The sequence below is a fragment of the Erpetoichthys calabaricus genome, chromosome 9, assembly GCF_900747795.2.
Source record: "Erpetoichthys calabaricus chromosome 9, fErpCal1.3, whole genome shotgun sequence".
In the NCBI taxonomy this organism is placed as follows: Eukaryota; Metazoa; Chordata; class Cladistia; order Polypteriformes; family Polypteridae; genus Erpetoichthys; species Erpetoichthys calabaricus.
Window position 1 is genome coordinate 8,501,944 of NC_041402.2, and position 21,453 is coordinate 8,523,396.

The following is a 21,453-nucleotide window of genomic DNA, read 5'->3' on the forward strand; positions in this document are numbered from 1 at the left end:
TTTCCTCCGCAGGGTGTCTGGGCTCTCCCTTAAAGATAGGGTGAGAAGCTCACAGTAGAGCCGCTGCTCCTCCGCATCGAGAGGAGTCAGATGAGGTGGCTCGGGCATCTGATCAGGATGCCTCCTGGACGCCTCCCTGGTGAGGTGTTCCAGGCACGTCTAACCAGGAGGAGGCCCCGGGGAAGACCCAGGAGACGCTGGAGGGACTATGTCTCCTGGCTGGCCTGGGAACGCCTCGGGATTCTCCTGGAAGAGCTAGAAGAAGTGGCCGGGGAGAGGGAAGTCTGGGCATCTCTGCTCAAGCTGCTGCCCCCGCGACCCGACCTCAGATAAGCGGAAGAGGATGGATGAAGTATTTTAGAAATACCAGTGTGTGTGTCTATATATTATATATACACTCATATATATGAGGTGAGACACAAAAATAACCGGATTGGTAAAAAATATATATATTTATTGATGACTTACAGCATTCTAAACATTGTCACCTTCTCTACAGTCCCTCTCCTGATCTCTACACCGCTCCAGACGTATCTTCCACTGATTGAAACAACGCTGGAAGTCTTCTTCCCTTGAAGTTCTTCAACAGGTTTACCGTTTCTGTCTTCACTTCATCCATTGAAGAAACATGTGTTCCCTTCAGTTCACTTTTGATTTTTGGGAACAAGAGCTGAATCGGGCAAATCGGGAGGACGATCGAGGACAGGAATGTTTTAGTCAGTCAAAAACTACTTTACGGAAAATGAGAAGATTCGCCAGAAATTTGACGTCGATTCGCCGTTCGATTTTTTCATCCGACATTATCGCGGCAACTTGTGTTGCGATTGTTGTGCAAATACTGACTGGGCAATTCACAGGATATGCCGAGCCGGTCGGCGGTTTGAGAGGGCGTGTAGGAAGGGATATACTGTAGTTCTAGGATTCACGCCCGGCCGACCTCCAGACGGTTTTCCAGGAAAGCCCCAAGCCCAGTCTGGTTATTGTTGTGTCTCACCTCGTGTATATACACACACATTAAAGATATTGTGAATGTCATGTAAGATCAATCATTATATTGATTTTAAAAAAGCCACTTTTTGGTGCTAATTCCTAGTATTTTTACGTCAGAATTACCCAATATGTACGTGCAACACGAATGCCTAATAATGCAGTTGCTTGCCTGATGCGTTTTCCTCAGTGATGGTCTCACAAACCATCAATAAGTTGGTTTCTTCAATTTTCTTAAACACGTGGGTTTTCACTCACTAAGAATTTGGTTGGTATTTGCTGCAGCCTGTGAAAATGGCTTTCGGTCAAACACCCAGCATTCACTGAGCATTCTTTCAAAATGACTTTCATGCTTTCTGATTTTTTGATATAATGAATTGTACCCCTGGTTGACTATCTGGGAGTTTTAAATATGTATGTAATGCCAATGTACCCTTCTCAGCCCACAGAGGCCCAAGGTTAGCCTCTGCTTAAAGGAATACTCTACTGAAAAATATATATTTTTTTATATGTCACATACCCCTCATAGTTTGTGATGGCTGAGAAAATATTTTGATCTCAAATTTTTTAATCTCATGTCTTCATGCAGAAGAGTGAAAAAAAGAAAAAGGTTGTGATACAATAGAAGCCACTAACTAGTGACTAATACTGGACAATAATAAATGATGTGAAGAGGAGGGTAGAAGCAGGCGCTGATACAGTGCATTGCCGCACCCACCACATGATGAACCAGCTCCCAGAATCCCAGATTGGGACACGAGTGTAGCCATGCAAAGGGTGACACCACACAATTTCAGATGGAATGGAACCAGTGGGAGGTTTTTTTATGGTGGCCGGAGTGCCAATTCTGCCACCAAACCCCAGGCTGGATGTGAAGTATGTGCAAAAAAACAAATCTCTCGTTACTCATGTCATGTAATCCACGTGTCAGTTTTCTAGTCGTGTGCTCCAAACACTTGATTTTTTTTTTTTTTTGCTAAAATACTGTTAAAAAAAAATAACTTTCAAGAATAGTCAAACCCCTCATGGACCCCGTGATCATCAGAGGTGACTGTGTGCAGAGGGTGCAGACCTATAAATACCTGGGAGTGCAGCTGGATGATAAATTGGACTGGACTGCCAATACTGATGTTCTGTGCAAGAGAGGACAGAGCCGGCTATACTTCCTTAGAAGGCTAGCGTCCTTCAACATCTGCAATAAGATGCTGCAGATGTTCTATCAGACGGTTGTGGCGAGCACCCTCTTCTACGCGGTGGTGTGCTGGGGAGGCAACATAAAGAAGAAAGACACCTCACGCCTGGACAAACTGGGGAGGAAGGCAGGCTCTATTGTAGGCACGGAGCTGGACAGTTTGACATCCGTGGCAGAGCGACGGGCGCGGAGCAGACTCCTATCAATCATGGAGAATCCACTGAACAGGATCATCTCCAGACAGAGGAGCAGCTTCAGCGACAGACTGCTGTCACCGTCCTGCTCCACTGACAGACTGAGGAGATCATTCCTCCACCACACTATGCGACTCTTCAAGTCCACCCGGTGGGGTAAATGTTAACATTATTCAAAGTTATTGTCTGTTATATCTGCATTGTTATCACTCTTTAATTTAATTTGTTTTTTGTATCAGTATGCTGCTGCTGGAGTATGTGAATTTCCCCTTGGGATTAATAAAGTATCTGTCCATCCATCCAGGATGCTGCACTCGGGTCCCAATTCAGGTGGTTTGTCATGTGGTGGCTGTGGCAATGTGCTGTATCAGTGCGTGATCCTGACCTCTCCTCTCCGGAACAGTCAGTGCACATCATAAAACAGGAAACTTAGGCTGATGTCACATCCCTCGACTTCTAGTCACAGGGTGTTGTCAGACTTGCAGACCTCCATTGCCAATGCCCGCCATTTTCAGTAGTAGACACTGACGCAGTCTGGCGATGAGATCAGCAGTGGAAGTTGACGAGTCTGATGACGAGAAGTCGGGTGATGTGACATCTGCTTAGGCTTCTGTAATAAGTGAACATAAGTTTAATGTCACTGTGCTCGGTACAAAAAATATTTTAGAAATCCACTCACATGTACAGGCCAGATTTAGCACAGAGGGGCTCAGCATTTAAAACTTGCTAGGCAAGCATTAGAAGAGAGAAAGGGACAACTACGAAAATGGGCATTGTACTATTTCTGTGTGCATGAAATTGAATCCTCTCTTTGCCTTGTTTGGAATGGCATGATTTACCTAATAATAATTCTTTACATTTATATAGCGCTTTTCTCACTACTCAAAAGCGCTCTCCACACAGGGAGGACCTGGGAAGCGAACCCACAACCTCCTTACTGTAAAGTAGCAGCACTATCACTGGGCCACCTAAGTAAGGGCCTGCACATGGAGAGAGAGTATAAAGCCTTGGAACATTGCCCGGCACACCGGGAAGCCCGGATGGATGGGAGAGAACGTCATCCGATCGTGAAAAGCCTTCCAGCGCAGCGACGAAAATGGCAGACTGTATACATCGAACTCCCACTTCGGCCATGGTCTTACCATTGGCTTCCTTTCGTCTGTTATGCCGCGTAAATCGTCATTAAAGAACGCCGTATCACTAAGGGAGGGGTATTGCCTTGTTATAATATACGAGGGTTGTCTGTGTTCCGTGTGGAATCACTCGAAATAAGTAGCCAAGGATTTTTTTTTCTATTTTTCTCATGTACTTCGATCCTTTTTAAACTTTTTCCAAGTATTCACTGCCAACATCAATGCACTTTTGGGCTCTTCTGACCCACGCCGCAAAACACTCACGAAAGGCTGTCTTTGGGAGGTTGTCCAGCTGTTCTTTGACAGCTGCAATCAGTTCCTCTCGAGTTTCGAAGTTGGGGCCTCGCAGGGGTTCTGTCACCTTTGGGAAGAGCCAAAAGTCACATGGTGCAAGATCGATTGGCCATTGTTGAACTGGTCAAGGAAAAACTTGCACCATTCCACGCGAGCTTGCTTTTGTTCCACAGTCAGCAGCCTTGGAACCCATCGGGCACATTTCTTTGTAAAGCCAAGATCTCGTCGAATGATGGTGTCAACAGCATACCGGGTCATCCCAAGTTCCAGGGCAATTTTCCTGATGGTCACACGACCATCTTCTTCCAGGAACTCCTTCACACGATCAGCATTTCTGCCATCAGTCGAACTTTGTGGTTTCGGTTAACATTCTTCATCGTCAAAAGTTGAAGTCGCCTGTGCTGAAGCGCTGGAACCACTTAAAAACCATCGTCTTCTTTGGAGCATTCTTCTTGAAGATGCGAGAAAGTTTTTGGCAGCACTCTTTAGCTGTTAAACCTTCAGAAAAGTCGTAAAAAATCATCACTCGAAAGTCACGCACGCACGGAGTCGGGAGCTTCGCCGCTAGCGCCGGCTGCGCACTCTCAGTTCGTTTGCTTCTCGTGTTCATTTTGAAGGAAGAGAGGGAGCAAAACATCTGAACAAAAACACGCAACCACTTGAATAATCCCTCTACACAGCAGAACAGGTTTCGACAGGCTGACACTCGACAAACGATAAAATTCCACGCGGAACCCAGACAACCCTCGTATCTATTTAGGTTCGGGTTACTTAAAATGCCGCAATTAAAAAGAACTTATTCCAACCAGGGAGCTATCGCCCCCTAGAGGAAAATAGCTTCCTGTTTATGATGTGCACGGAGACTATTCTGGAAAGTTACTATTTTTAACAGTATTTTAGCCAAAAAAAAAAAAAAAATCACCTTTTTGCACGTTTTGAGTATACGACTGAATAACTGACACGTGGATCATGTGACTTGAGGAACGGGAGATTTTCTTTTCTTTCCTATCGTTTGTCGTCGTACAGCATTTGGTCACTAATGGCTTTTCTTATCAACTTTTTTATTTCTCCATTCTGCATAAAAAAAACATGAAATTAACATTCTTTTCCTCAGGCATCACTAACTGCGTGGCGTATGTAACCATTTTGGAGCGGTAGTATTTCTTTAAGGTCCTGAACCTGAAAAGGCTGGGAGATTCTCCTTGACCTTTCCCTGCTATGGAGCAGTCCTCGGCACGTGTGCTGGTGTCAAGTTCACTTGGTTGCGGTGTACAAACTTTCCCACCTTATTTTATGGCTCCTGCTGTTCCCATCAAGTTCAAATGTACCGAGTCTCTACACAGTGACAGTTTCTGTATTTGTATTTAATTACAGTTCTTAATGTTATTTTCAAATTAAATAAGTAGTAATGTTTTTCTATTATAGGCATGTTTTCAGATTTATGTCTGCTATAGTTTTTAAAGGTTCGACTTCAAATAATAAGATTTGCCTTCTTGGAAATCATATTTGTATTTTCTGTCTTATTATTAATTTGAGTTAAATTTCCTGTATGAAAGTGAAAAACTCCCCCCATTCTTACATTTACTTATTTGGTGGACGCCTTCATCCCAGGTGACTTGCAGCATTTAAGATACAATTGGTTTTCATTTCTTTTGTTTTTCCAATTGAAGCACAGGCAGTTGACGTGACCTGCTCTTGGTCACACAGTGGTGTCAGGAGTGGGATTTCAACCCAAAGCCTTAACCACTATGTTAACGGAGCCAGAGATTGAAGTGGGAAATCTTTGTACACTGCGCTTCATATCTGGGGACGGCGGCCTAAAGCGGCCCAAAACAGGGAGACAGAGTTTTCTTAAGAATGTCTGAGAGCATGTGGTGATGTCATTTCCTGTAATGTTTTGACATTGTTTTGTGGTTTGTTTTTTTTTTTTTTTTTTTTTTCCCTGTCTGTCTGTTTTCTTGTGCTTCTCAACAGCCGGAGGGCCCCTGCATCACCCACCCGACCTACAGTTTCCCGGACAACAGACTCCCCCCTCTTAGATCTTTAACCACGGGCGTCCGTCTGTCCCTAGGGCTGCAATAGATGCCGAATTTGCCCTACGCCCTGAATGTGCTCTACGGTTCTCCCAAGACTCCAGTTCCCTTTTTTTGTTTTTCCCAGAAGCACACACAAACAAGCGTGATCCTTCATCGTCTAGTGTAGTGTAGATAGTATTTGAAATGTGTTCTTTCACTAGTCCAGTATTTGTATTTTGTAGTGTAGAGACATGGCTCTAATCCAGTGGAAAACATGTAGTGTTAATGACAGCCGGACTATACGTATATCAAGTACTATATATATATATTATTTATATATATATATAGCTATGTGCATGTATATATCCAGTATGTAGATGCATCTGTGTATCTCTGGATTCCTAGGTTGTCTACTTTAGGTCTATGCACATGAAGCACACTCTGTGCCTGTGTAGCTCAGTCCGTATTCCCGCACACAGACTGGGGATACTGGGCAAAAGAAAATCAAGCACTCAGGCTGCAGGTGTCAGCGTAGGTAGCTTTTCAAAGAGCATAAAAATGAAATGCAACAATAAACATGTCAAGAAATGAGTGCTTGCTACCGACATTTGTGTTTGTACTGTCTGGTTTTCAAGCCGCTACTGGCGTTGTGTGTATCTCTTTTTGTTTTTTTAATCTTCCTTTCACTCTCTTGGGAAATGTGCAATTATATTTTGAACGGATGGAAAAACCAAACCCACCTGCTCACCTGGAAACTGAACTGTCACAACCAAATCACCTGCCTCTCCTCGGCTATCCCTATCCCACCGGCCACTGCACCAATTCCCAACTCCCCACCTCCATCCATCCATCCATTTATCCATCCCCCAGAGCAATAACAGCTTGGGAAAGTATAAAAACAAATGAAAGTGGGGAATGGTGGAAAGTGTTGTCCCTTGTACCTCCCAACCTGAAAACACAAAGTGCAAGGACCTTGACCTCAGAGTCCAGTGGCTGTGGAAAAATGATCAGGCTGCCATCCTGCCAGTGATCCAACCACCTTATGGACTTGCTGGGCTGATGTGGGGAGGCTAGAAAGAGATGGTGGGGAGTGGGGTGGGGGGGCCTCTCGGACTTAACTCTGTCCCACACTGCTGGATTGAATTCTTTTTCTTTATGGTTTGGATCTGTTCTTTTTGTTTCATAATTTTCCAAACCTCCCTCTCCTGTCCAAAGATGCAGTATGTCTTTAAAGAAAGTTCTCTGGTAACACTGGGTGAAACGCAACCACACAGAATCAAATCACCATTGTCCGAATTAAGACTTTGCAGATCTCAAGAAGGAGTATTTTTGTCGGAGATCTCCTTGATCAAACAAACAAACTCGGCCGGAGCCCTTTCATTAGTTAATGGACTGACTGATTTAAGACTTTGTCTCTGTCCACACTATCATTTTCATAGGTATCTACTTCTTCTTCAGTCCCACATAGTAGTAAGAAAGCCTCACTAAAATGACCAAACACACATAGGACATAGACAGTTGCCTACACTGGACATGCATGCATCAGCAGAAAAATCCACCACCAGGATTATAGTGCCACAGGATTACAAAACTGCTAGTTGCTGGTAAGTGATTTGCCTTTTTTGAGCATGGATACAGCATTCATCCATCCACCCATCCATTTCCCAACCCACTGAATCCGAACACAGGGTCACGGGGGTCTGCTGGAGCCAATCCCAGCCAACGCAGGGCACAAGGCAGGAACCAATCCAGGGCAGGGTGCCAACCCACTGCAGGACACACACAAACACACACTAGAGCCATATTAGAATCGCCAATCCACCTAACCGGCAGGTCTTTGGACTGTGGGAGGAAACCCACGCAGACGCGGGGAGAACATGCAAACTCCACACAGGGAGGACCCGGGAAGCGAACCCAGGTCCCCAGGTCTCCCAACTGCGAGGCAGCAGCGCTACCCACTGCGCCACCGTGCCGCCCGCAATATATATATCTCCATCCATCCATCCATCCATCATCCAACCCGCTGAATCTGAACACAGGGTCACGGGGGTCTGCTGGAGCCAATCCCAGCCAACACAGGGCACAAGGCAGGAACCAATCCTGGGCAGGGTGCCAACCCACCGCAGGACACACACAAACACACACTAGGGCCAATTTAGAATCGCCAATACAAAATATCATTTAAATGCATACAGGTAAACAACACAACAAGCGCCATGGAAAGCAACTCCTCTATGTCCACCATGTTGGGATATGGCCTCCTTTGGTGAAAGTAGATCAATCAAGGGTATGCGACGTTGTAATAAGCAGGGTCCAATCAGGGAAGGGCCACATCATAAGCACAAGCCAATCGGAGTGCGATTAAGAGTCCACCTTTTCTAAAATAAACGGTATTTTCGTTGGTCTGCGTTACAAGGCTGAGGCTGCGTTTTCAGAAATAAACGGTCATGGAGAAAGTTTTCAAGAGTCTCCATGTTCTGGGGTAATGAGAAGTCAAGCAAAATGATGCCTAACTAAAAAAGATGACAACAGTCAAACTTTTGAGGCAACTCAGGGGAGTGTGTCACAGAACAGGTCACCCGTTTCCTCTCCCAGCTCGCAGTGGCAGGTTTTGCTCCTCCACGCTGCCGCACCCCATCATCATTGCTGCATTGTCTGCTACATCGGGTCCCGCTCCCCTGCTCTTCACAACAGATGAGGCGAGGATGCAGCTGATTTCCTGAAGAAGGGGCCTGAGTTGCCTCAAAAGGTTGCCTATTGTCGTCTTTTTAGTTATCCAATAAAAGGTGTCATTTATGATTACATCCTAACGGCTAACACAGTACAACACCCTAGTACTGCAGACATGTTCTGAGGTTAAAAACATGGGGATAATAAGGATGAAAAACGAAAATGAACATTAATGTCTGCATTTTTAACCAAAAATGTAGTACTCTAGGTAGGACCTTAATCTTTATAATTTTAATTTTTTAAAATTTTATTGTAATCATTCATACAAATTGATCAATTTTTACAAAAAATAGGATTGAAAAACAAGTCGACCCCCACCCCTGAGAAGGAGAGCATGGGCAATGGGGTAAAACTTAAAGCTTGTAAACAAACCTAAATTGATGAGTTTAGTAGGCCAGTAGAGATGAATGGAGAAGAAAAAGAAATGCGGAGATAGTTGCTTCCTCGGTGCGTTAAGAGCTTATTCTAAAATTTTATTGATTACATCCTGCCAGGTCTTAAAAAAAATTCTGTACAGATCCTCTAACTGAATATTTGATTTTTTCCAATTTCAAATAATATAAAACATCAGTTACCCACTGACTTATAAGAGGAGAGTTAGGATGCTTCCAATTTAGCAAAATACGTCTGCGTACCAAAAGTGTAGTGAAGGCAATCACAGTTTGTTTGTCCTTCTCCAATTTAAACCCATCTCGAAAAACACCAAACACAGCTGTTAGTGGGTTAGGAGGGATTGGGACACCGAGGCTGTCTGAAAGGCACTTAAAAATTTTGGTCCAAAATGATGTTAATTTGGCGCAGGCCCAGAACATGTGACCCAGTGAGGCTGGGACTTGATTGCAGCGTTCACAGGTTGGATCTTTCCCTGGAAACAGACAGAACCTTTATTGCCTGGTGATGTATTTACAAAGAATTTACTACGGTCTCACCAAACACAGTCCGCTAGAAGTTGGAAAAGTCCCGTCAGTATAATCCACACTTGGTTTTTACTGTATATTCTGTGCCATAAAGTCAAAAATCTGTCTCGTTTGGAAAAACACTAGGATCCCACATTGGAAATTCACTATCGTTTACGCTTACATAGCTTATTTACCTTTTACAGCTTAGTTAAAGTAACTTTACATACGATTCAAGAAGAACACAATACAATTCGATATTCTTAAGCACGAAAACATTGAGATGGACCTCGCAACGAAATACATTTTTATGGTACTATGAATTAAATGGCTAAGATTGGTTTGATTTCCATGGAATGTTACAAACTTAAGATGTTCTGTCACATGAATTTCCTTCAAATAAGATTAAACGTCAATGAACTCTTGTCAGTAGGCGTCTCCACGGGGCATGACACTCGTTCCGGAGAGATCCCCTAGTGACAACAGTTGACGACTTTTTACATAACACCATAAGAAATTTGACAAATGGAGAGGAGACCATTCCGTCCGCCGAGCCTGTTTGTTTAGCTGATAGCTCAACTGTTTCAATATCTCATCCCGATTCTTCTTAAAGTTTGTCCCGGCTTCTGGCTCAACTCCATGTCTCGGTTGTTTGTTACAAAGTCCTACAACTAATTGCATAAAGAAGTGCTTCCTGGTCCTAAATGCACTTCTTCTTAATATTCACTGGTGTCCTCCAGTTAAGCTGAAAGAATTCTGCCGGTTCTCCTTTATCAGTGTTGTTAAACAGTGCGTGCGTCAAACCGGTGTGTGTCTGTGGCACCAAATCCTAATCCTCGATAAGAAGGATAAGGCAGACCAGAATTAAGGTAGAAAGATCTTAATTAACTGCTGAACGTTGCAAAGGAAGGAATAGTTGCAATGGCTTTGTAGAACTAAATGTTTATTTGCAGACAAATATTTATGTATGGTTTCTGAAACAGAACAAATACAATAACATAAAATAACTCACAAAATAAAGGCTCAGAGAACGCTAAAACAGGTAGATGGCAGCAGAAATTAACAGAGCGCTATGACGTGCTGTCATTGACAAAAGGCACTAAATAAAACTTACCAAATACGTTAGCGCTGTACAGACTCAAACAAATCACTACTTAAGCAACTATTACCAAGTCTGTTTTCTTCAAGCACTTATATATTAATAAAGAAGCAACATTTCCGAATGTACTTATACAGTTTTGAACATTAAACTGAACACACTTTGACATAAAGGATTGTCTGAACTTGTTAGTAAAACAACATCATTACTTATAGAAAATTATTTCTAATAAAATAAACAGCAAAGCGTAACTTACATCAAACAGACGCACACAGTCAACAAACAATTGAATAAATGCGGGTACATGCAGACTCCTGAAAGTACAGCGTTTTCCGCGTATCAGATACAGAAACAACACGTGCGCACGCTCACCTGTGAGCGTGATGACGCAACAGACAGCGTGCTCAGACTTTTGTACAAGTGTTTTTGAGGATTTTGGAGACCAGACAATCTAAAACTAAACAAATTTAAAATTTAATTCTCAGATGTCTGTCACAGTAGGACATGTGCTGAAGTCCTGGTGTACCTGGGTAGCTCTCTTCTGCACAGCTTCACGTGCTGCTATGTCTTTTTTGTAGCATGGTGACCAGATCAGCACACAGTACTCAACCTGGGCTACCCGCACCCCTTAAAAGGCTGCGCCACAATTTGCCAAAAATGTTGTCCAATTTTATTGTGATGCAATCGATATTTTGCCGTGTGCCGTCATTCGTAGGTCTGTGCTCGAGTTCTCTGAGATCGAGCATCGTGCATGAAATTATCACCTGTGAACGAGCCGCGGCAATGCACGTTCTTGAGGGTTCCCTGCTGCAGGCTGAGTATCCATAAAGGCAAATAACTTGGAATTTGGGCCTTGCAGTGATCCAATATTTGATTTCTGCGCAAGTTCTGACCATGTAATATCACTGATTTCGAAGTTTGATTGACATTTTTACTTTTGGGAAAGGGGGACTGAATTAGCTGCAACCCCTGCTGCTTATACTCCGCCAATCTCGCCTGCACAGCAATTTTAACTTTGCGGCGTATCGGTTTTTGAACTGCAGTGCAGGTGTTATCAGGGGGACCACGCTCGTCAACTGGGTTTCATCTCCCAGTGCCACACTGACACCTGTTGCTTCAGGGGGTCTCCATTCCCCTAAATTATTGCTTATGTGTCATTTTTCTTGATGCTCCAAGGAAAACCCCAACCCGCGGATTGTCAATCAAGTGTCTAAGCTTCATTTACAAGATTACTGAGATTTATAACGGTAAACCGTTCAATTTATATTTGAGATTTTGTACACTTGAGTTAAAAGCTAATTTGGCGACAAAGAGCTGACATTTTCAGGAGGAGGCCTGGCATAGAAAAGGTTGAGAAGCACTGCAGTTGTAGTACGTTATACAGTTGGAGCAGAACGTCTCTTGATTTAGATTCAAGTCTTTACGCTATAACTTTTCATCCTTCTCATATCTGTCTGGATTTTCCTGCGCAGCATTTATCAGCCACTAGAAAATTTATGGAATAATCACAATTATATCAAAAAATATCAAATTAAAAACTTTAAGTCAGCATTTAACTAAGGGGGTACTCTGCTATGTCTGCCTCACTGTATGGACCACAACCAGGAAACGGATGTCAAACAAATCTGATATATAATGAATTGCAATAATTTCTTTTTAGCATTAAACAAATTAATCTGTAGTTGACTTTTACGTTTTAAACATTTTGTGATCATATAGAATGATCAGTAAAGAACTCAAATAATTATTCACGATCTTCACTGCCAGTCAGCTGTTTAAAGGCCTACTGCATCTTTTTTTTGTTGCAACCTCAGTTGTCCTTCTGTCACAACTGCTAGCAAATTACACTCCATGTTGTGGATTCTGGAACATTCCATCTGCACCTGTGATAAAGGGGCTTCTAATGTCCTTGTGTGGTGTATCCCCGCAGCCATTTTGCTCACGCCCTTTGTATTATTCAAGAAATTTGCTAGTCCGTTACTGAAGGATGAACAACGTCTGGTCCTCCACGTGTTATTTACTAACACGATATTTCTCCGCTGCCTTGCTCCAGCCATTACGTCTTTCCGTGATTCGTTCAGTCAGTGATATTTCAAGGCATACGTTATGCTCTAGAGTGCTGAAGAAATTCAGTTTTTCTTTTCTACAAAACAAAGCTCCAAGTTTGAATAAGAAAATTGCAGAATCTGCAAAGTGAGTTAGTTTGTCAGTCTACAACTCCCACTTCTTTTGCATGGTAAATTCGGTGCGTCTAAAGCAGATGCCACATTAAGTGAAATCTAATCATTGGGAATGTCGGACTTGCCAACTACATTTGCTGATTTCATTGCAGGTCCATGTGAAGGTCAAATTTAGCAACTGCATTGTTCTACTTGCTCCGTTTTTGACAACCAATAGTGTGCTGCCTGTCAGAGCCAGTGTTGTATGAAGGGTTAACGGGTATTATGTAAAAAATTTTTGATCATACGACATTTGACAAACGAGAGGAGAACCTTCAGTCATCAAGCTTGTTTGTTTAGCTAATGGTGGAGCTGTACCAACATCTCAAAGGTGACGACCCAAACTGCGGGATGAAGTTTCAAGGGAAAATACAAGGATCAAAACTGTGAGATCAAACATGAGATGGGCAGACGACGTTTGGACAGACCCTTTCATTTTTTAAAAATTGAGGTTTAATTGTGATATCCCCCCCCAACACTGTCCTGAAAGAAACATTTGTGTATTTTTTCTGGAGCTATTTTATTGATCTGTATACACAATTATAGTTTTTTTTGGGGTGCAGAATTAGTTTTTGTTAACATTTTATTGAATTTATTAAAATCAAATAACATTCCATACAAGCAAGTCAAAATTTACAAAACTAGGTTCGACTTAAATCAACCCCCACCCAAGAATTAATTTCTGTTTATTGTAAACTTTCTAAAATGTTATTTTCTTAAGAATTACAAATTTTTGGTGTCTTATTTTGACGCCTTCTTGATTTTCACGCACGTTTCCATTTCATTATTAGGACGCGGCACCTGACATAATTGATGCTACAGGATAAAAGAGGTCGTCTATAGTCCTATTTGGACAGAATTAGTTTTACAACAGGAGCCTGGGTAAAGTAATTACCGTTTTTACTTGTGTACCACGCGCCCTCGTGTAAGACGCGCACCCTAATATTTACAAAGAAAATCTCGAAAACCGTTTTGCCCCGTGTACGACGCACATTGTGCTTGTATAGGAAGCATTTAGGGCACGTTTTCCGCGAAATGCCCTTCTGTTTTTGTTGCATGCCGAAAGTTTTTCTTTCTTCCAGCGTGAGAGAGCCCAAGCAGAAGAAGTAAACATTACAGAAAAAAATTCTCGTGTATGCTCATTTTCGAGGAAAAATGTGCGTGTGGTACACACGTAAATACAGTATTACTGAAAGACTTCTCTAATTTATAGTCCCATCAAAATCACTCAAATGACAGAATTTCGCCGAAATGCTAATTCACACTGGGAGTAATTTAATTTGGGATTAGTTTTTACGTCTTTATGGTAAAAGGCCATAAAAAGATACCATCAGCGATTCGGACTGGACTAAAATTACGTAGGCCCTCCAGTAGTAATTAATTACTCCACCTCTACATACAAAACTAATCCTGTCTGAATAGTGCTTTCTTCATCCAAGTTTGCGGATTATTCAAAATAAACCTCTATGTCGTTGTTGGTGGGGTTTATTAATACAGATATAGAGAAAACCTTATTAACAGACCCCTTTGAGATTTTTTTTCATTCACAATTAGGCTTCAAAAACAACAAATTTTCATTTACAATCTTTTAGCTTGCGTTATTGACATATCTTAACCCGGTCACCTCCATTATTGAAAATTTGCCTCATCGAAAGATTTAGATCGTTATTAAGAAGTCAGTTAATTGCCTTACTGTTTGTACTTGGTTCTTCACGTCTTTTCTACCTGCTTCACAGAGTTTGGTTTTCTCCAGAAGGAAAACCTCTCTACCCTTTTTGGGATTTTGGGTGTGGGATCTTCTAATGCCCACTGCCCTAGGTGCATATCTCTTGATTTAGTTTCAGACAGCAGCACCCTACAACCAACGAGGAGGCACCAACCAATTACCGTATTCTCTCACGATAAGTCGGGGCTTGACTTTACCATAGAAGTTCCGCTATTTTATAATGTTGTTGTACAAGTCGAATGCAGAAAACTTAAACTCACACTATTGGTCCAAGAGATTATGATATGCGAACGCCCGCCTGAGTATGGAAGCGTATTAGGGCCACAGAGAAGAAAAAAAAAAAAAAAAGTATCGTAAAGAATAAAGTCGACATTTTGACTTTATTCTCAAGTTTATTTTGTCAATAAAGTAGAACATTGTAAATGTCATTTTAAAATCAATGTTTAATTTACTAGATTTTCTTAAACCCCGTCAGCACCCTTCTACCAACGAGGAAGCACCAACCAATTACCGTATAAACTCATGTTTAAGTTCTCCCACGGATAAGTCGGGGCTTGATTTTACCGTATAATTTCCGGTATAATATCAGTCGTATAAGTCGAATGCGGAAAACTCACGCTATTGGTCAACGAGATTATGATATACTAACGCACACCGGAGTACGGAAGCGTATTAGGGCCATGTAGAAGAAAAAGAAAATACGGACATAATGAAGAAAAAAAAGTATCGTAAAGAAGAAAGTCGACATGTTGACTACATACTGTCATTAAAGTAGAACGTTGTAAACGTCATTTTCAAATCACTGTTTAATTGACTAGATTTTCTCAAACCCCATCATAAGTTAATGTAACACATTAAATGCTTTGTGTTAAGTGTTCCCTGACCCATGTTACTCGGTACATGCTTCTTAAACTGACTTCCTCTCTTCGACTTTATTCTTGACAGTTACTTTTTTTTTCTTCATGGTGTCCATATTTTTTTTCTTCTCCGTGGGCTTAGTACACTTCCGTACCTGAGAGAGTAACCACGAAACACACAACCTTTTTTTTTTTTCTATGTACTGTGCCTATGTGACTACACAGTAAGACCCGAACTATTCCGAAGCGATGTTTGCACGGTTTAGTGGTTTTTTTTGTATCTCACACCCTCATACACCTTTATCGTAAGAGCATCCCTTATCTACGATGGAGTGTTCGATCAGAAGAAAATATGAAGCTGGTTTTAAACTAAAAGTCATTGAAGTGGCGAAAGAAATTGGTAACTGTGCTGCTGCAACAAAATTCGATGCGTCTGAGAAACTGGTGCAAGATTGGAAAAAATTATTGTATTTTTGAACGGGCGTATAAGTCAAAGTAAACCAAAAGGTAAAGGAAATTTGAAAATTTTGCAGTAAACAAAATGGATATGAGTTGACAAAATGCAGCACGGATGATAGGAAGATTGAACGCTCACAGCCGCAACGCTCTGCCATTAGTCTACTTGATGCCAAGGTCAAATGAACATGGATGCTCCGCTATGGGATTGCACCATTGATGAACAATGCGCCATATTGAGAGTTCTACGGGCAGAGGAAGCAAAACCTGCTGAAATTGTTTTAAATTAAAAGTCACTGAAGTGGCAAAAGAAATTGGTAACTGCGCTGCTGCAACAAAATTCGATGTGTCTGAGAAACCGGCGAGAGATTGGAGAAGGCAGGAAGATGCAAAAAAAAAATAAAAAAAATAATTAAAATTAAGTGTCGTATTTTTGAATGGGTGTTGTGGCAAAGGCGCTTTATTAGCACCGACCCAACACAGACGGACACCAGAGGAAGATTTTTTTCCTTCACCTTTGGGGTACGTCTTCCCCGTAATCCCCACAGGCACAACACAGTCCCAAAAACACCACCAAAGAAAAACACCCAACACACACTCTTCTTTTCTTCCTCCTCCTCCTCCCGACTCTGGCGCCCTGAGTGGTGGCTGCAGGCTCCTCTTAGGTGCTTGTTGACCTTCTTCCAGGTGTGGCTGCGCTCCCGCCCAGACCGGCTCGTTAAGCTGTGCAGCTCTATGCGGCTCCCCAAGATGAGCTCTGGTGTTCCACGAAAGTGGCCCCAACGCAACCCAGGGGGGCTGCCAACAAAGGTTCCGAGGGATGTAGCATGACTCCCATGGCTGCTCCCCATGTGATCCAGTGGCAAAGGGGTGTCCTGGCCGGGCATGAGTCCCGGCCATACGCCACCGTCAGGGTCTGATTTTACGATTGATTTTTCGTGTTTCAAGACCCGACTTATACGGTAATCAGACATCGTAAAGAAGGCCGCCTCAGAACACTGGAGCTAAAAAGCTAGAGATCGTGAGTGAAGTTGATTTTGATGGAGAGCCCACATTCTTGTCTAAATTTTCAGCAGGTCTAAGCTCTCACTCAAGCATTCCTTCCATCAACAAAAGGCCATTCAAGAGAATTCATGGACGGCTTGATGCAGGTCACAATTTAGCGGTTAAAAGTTGAGTATGGCCAGGGTGGATCTCACCCCTGTCCGTCTGTCAATGATGTCGTTGTCCCTTCCTGTTCATCGCCCACACATTTGAGCAGAGGCCCCTTCCACATTTTTGCTTTTTGTTTTACACAAGTGTGTAATTTGCTAGCTTTGTGCACATCAAGGACTTGTTGTTTCGACTGCTCACTTCTCAATCCTCTCTCCTCTTCCTCCTTTTCCCGTTTTACTTGCGTTTGCTTTCCAGCTTGTCTCCACCTGACAGCCTGCCGCCTCTATTTGAGTCCTAATGCCTCTTCACTCTTCTTTTTCTCTTTTTTTTTGTTTTTCTCTTCTTCTTCATTTCACTTTCTCTCGCCGATCTCAACAAAGGGAGTCAGCAGGCAACAACCAACCAGCCTAAAGGAGATCTTTTACCAGCTTCCCCTGTGGCCTGTCCTGTGTTCTTTAGTACTAAGAGTGTTCTTGAGCCAATAAACAAAATTATAACACGTAGCTTCAAAGCATTATTCTAGAGCTGCCAGATCACCATCTCCCTACAGACTCATAAACCCTGGATTGTCCTCAGAAGTGAGACGTTCATCTTCGCAGACTCTTATTGTTGGCTGTGTGCAGCATGACTGTGTTAAGTAGCTGGGGTTTGTGTCGTGCAGTTACTGTGTTCTGTAATAATGTGTTATGTTTTGATGCTGTATCAGTCTTTGATTCCATCTATGTGACTCCAAAAAGACTTCATGAAACAAAATAAACGAACAACAAGAATCTCGCGTCATTATGGAGAAGGCCGATTAGAAGGTACAGCCGTAAAGTGGCATCGACTCCTTCAATGAGATAAGCCAAGGAGCGATGGCGGGGTCGTTGGGCAAACATTTTCGGTCACTTGGACAGCTGCATTACGTTATTGTGTAAATATCACTTAAAAAAAACACAAAAGTGGACACGGTGGTTACTTGTGGCTTTTACTGTAGGTGGCCAGTGGCAGGACTCGGTTGTCCTTAATTTTCATTCTCAAGGAGCTTTCGTATCTTGCTTGAATTTTGGGTTCATCTGACATATCAAACTGGCGTGTGCTGAATCGCTTCCAAGGAATTTCCTTTCTTGAATCATGCTCAGAGAAGAAAAAGTTTTCTTGGTTACAAAGTATAGAACTCATTTTAAACGTAAAACAAAACGTACTGCGGCCTACCGTACACGTAGACTGCTGGCCAAACATTTCAGGAGACTGTAATTCAGGATTTGTTTAACTTCAGGACTGCGCAGGTCAAGTCATTTCCACGTCGTTAGTTTAGAATCGAGTTTTACTTGTTTGGTTACGTTTTGGCACAACATGTGCGCCCCCCCCACCCCCTTTACGTTTCACAGGGTCCCAAGCCAAAAATGTAGCTGCACTCTTTCCCCGTTTCATTTTTAGTTTCCTATTAATGAGGATGAATCGCCATCCCTAAGAAGTCGAGCCACTTAGCCCTCACTGCTTCTCTGGGTTGCCAACCGGCAAGTGCGCGTTTAAACGAGATTAGCAAATGGAGGCCTGCATTTCTGAGAGGGGTCCAACTGCAGACCTCCATGATTCAGGAGCTCCGCTGGACCGACAAGTGGACTGGACTCGAGTCAAGAACCTCTTAAGTAATCTTATATAGTAATCTATAATAAAAAGTGACATCCTCCTCGATGGAGTGGAGCTCTGGGGGTCCACAGCTACAGTAGGGTGTCCAACTCTGAGCCTGGGGGGGTTGCAGTAGCTGCTGGTTGTCCTTCCTGCCACTTTCTTCATCAGGGACCAATTCCTGCTTTTAACTGATTTCTGTTCCCTTCATTTTAATTGCCGTGTTTTTTAAAACTGAAGTGATGGTAGCCAAATAAAAATGAGATGTGAAGTGAGCCAACAGATGACCAGCTAACTCCAAACTCTTTCTCTCCAGCCAGTTTCTAAATTAGAAGACGATTCTTATTGTTAATTAAACCCGTTATTTACCTCCATGGCTTGCTTGTGCTCTGATTCTGCCACAGCAGACATTTGCAAACCGGTTGATTTTCCTTTTTCTAAGCTCACCATCAAAATGTTTTATAGACCTGAGCAGATCAACATTATGGAGACCTTCACCTTTCAGATACTGTATGATGGACACAGCTTGTGTTGGCTCACTTTGTGTCTCTTTATTGTTTGACTGCTAATTAAGGGGGGGAAAAAAAAAAGAAACAAAGGGGGGTCAGTGTCTTAAATAGCAAGTCAATTACAAATAAGGTAAAAGGACTTAATTAGCAGCAGAAACTGGTCACTAATTAAGAAAATGGTTAGAATGAAAGTCTGCGTTCACGGCAGCCCTCCAGGATTGGAGCTGGACTCCCCCTGGTCTACTGCGCTTTCTTGTGACCTCTACATCCAAAATGTTTCTTTCAAAATTCATTTCAAATTTTAGTGATTTATTTTAACATTTTTGCGTGAACAGCCGGTTGACAAAAATATCCAGAAAATGGATGTTTGACAAATCACAGCTCAGAAAGCGAACGGACGTAACCCAGCAGTGGAAAACAAACATTTGACAACATTGTGATGGCTCCATACAGGAAGTTAATAACATTATAGTCTACTAGACAAAGAGCCCGTTTTGACAACGTAAGATGAAACGCACACGAGTGGAATAGTAAGAAGTATAAGCACCACAAACCTGATATAGGTGTATTGAATGAATGCGTAATTAGGCCTCGAGCAGTAGTCGAAATCACCTTTCAGGCCTCTAGAGCAGGGGTCCTCAGTCCCAGTCCTGGAGGGCCGCAGTGGCTGCAGGTTTTTGTTCTAACCCGGTTGCTTAATTAGAAAGCAATTCTTGCCAATAATTTAATTTCATGGCTTGTTAGTGCTTTAACTCTGCTATGTCAGGTAATTCTCATATCCTGGATTTTCGTCCGCTTTCTAAGGATATCATCCAAATGCATTGAAAGCTAATATGGAGGAGTAATTCTCAGTCCTTCACTTTTTTCTCTTCACTTTCCTTCCAAGTATTTAATTAAACCCAATAGTGCATGATAAATACACACAGGTGTAAATGGTCACAAGCTAAATGGAGAAATGCTGGTCTCTTTTGTCATTTGCATGTTATTGCTAATTAGGAGCAATTAAAAACCAAGAATACAGCTGTTTAAGACTAAAATAAGCAATAAGGGTTAAAAATCTTAACGAGCGAGACAACTAAAGTGAAACAGAAGTGTTACTTGAGCAATAAAGGCTTCTTATTAAGCAACTGGGTTGGAACAAAAACCTGCAGCCACTGCGGCCCTCCAGGACCGTGATTGAGGACCCCTGCTATAGAGCTTTAATCGAAGTCGCCTTTCTCTTTGAATTTTTGCAGCTGTAAATCCGCCGCCTGCCGCGATGTTGGTCTCGTAAGGTTTTTCAGGCAGCTGTGCATTCGGCTTCGGACGGACGTGAGTGAGTGAGTGAGGAGGCTGGCGAATTATGTATTAAGATTAATTGGCAGAAAGCTTTATACAAGTTACTTAAAAAAAAAAAAAAAGACGTCTTCTGTAAGAAACGATGAGACAGACAACCCTTGTGAATAAAATGAACCGAATGACCGTTAGTCGGCCATTAGACACACACACACAGTGTAAGGCTGCAAGCTTAATTTGTACGGTGAATTTCTGTACGCTTTAATGAAAGCTTCTACGTAAAACTTTTTTTGATTCAATTTCATGTTACTGAAAGAAAAGAAAAAAAAAATCTAATACATTTTTCTGGACAAAACGTAACCTTGGAATGTTGGCCAGTCAGTATGTTAAACTATTATCATAAGGACGTCTATGGTGTCATTTTTATCCTAATAATCTTCTTTTTCCGGGCTGTGAGCCCTCTCACCCAGTGAATGCCATGTCAGTGAATATTTTTGCTCCAAGGTTTAAGAAACCGAGCTGGGTGGAAACAGTAGAGAGAGGCGGCCATCCATGTGTCTTAGATCTGACTGGGGAGGTGGAATTGGGGGGGGGGGGGGGACGGCAAAGCCGCAGTCCAGCGTCCCCGCTTCTCTCTCCTGGTGGCCCCCCCCAAAAATCCCTGTTTTGGCATACATATCTAATTGTATTACATATCTTTGTGGTGCATTTATGAGCATTGTGCTTCCATTGCTTAGAGGCTAGTAACTGATATGAGATAAAATAAAATAAAATGATGATCATATTGAAAGTGGCTGTGTAAAATTCAATATATACAATAAAATTACACAATATGTCCACAAGTGTGCCGCTTCTTTCTGGTGTGTGTGTGTGTGTGTATATTCTGTCTAAGTCCAGAGACAAGTCCTAAGGGTCTTGGGGCATTGTTAGTTATTATCATTAATGGTGGCATACAAAAGTATTCAGCCTCCCATGAAAGTCATCCCAATTTTCTGCATGACAAAAGATTCAACCACATATTTATCCATTCAGTATTTGAGTGTAAAAACTCTTATGCTGTAACAAAAGATTTCCAAAGTCCAAATAAACCATTTTCTGTGCATAT

General features: G+C 42.3%; 1 protein-coding gene across 10 annotated transcripts in view; it reads left to right on the plus strand.

The window, feature by feature from the left end:
- The window catches only part of dnm1a (dynamin 1a), a 501,477-nt gene extending 480,287 nt beyond the window's left edge, over window positions 1–21,190 (plus strand). For 8 of the 10 annotated variants that reach the window (XM_051931967.1, XM_028809129.2, XM_051931970.1 and 5 more), the window contains one exon: window positions 5,775–6,406. In XM_051931967.1, the coding sequence (XP_051787927.1) occupies window positions 5,775–5,847 (73 nt within the window). In that variant the 3' untranslated portion in view covers window positions 5,848–6,406. Of the gene's footprint in view, window positions 1–5,774; window positions 6,407–17,333 lie in introns of those variants that run through there. The other 2 variants (XM_051931973.1, XM_051931972.1) reach the window with 1 other exon arrangement.
- The last annotated feature ends 263 nt before the right edge of the window (window positions 21,191–21,453 follow it).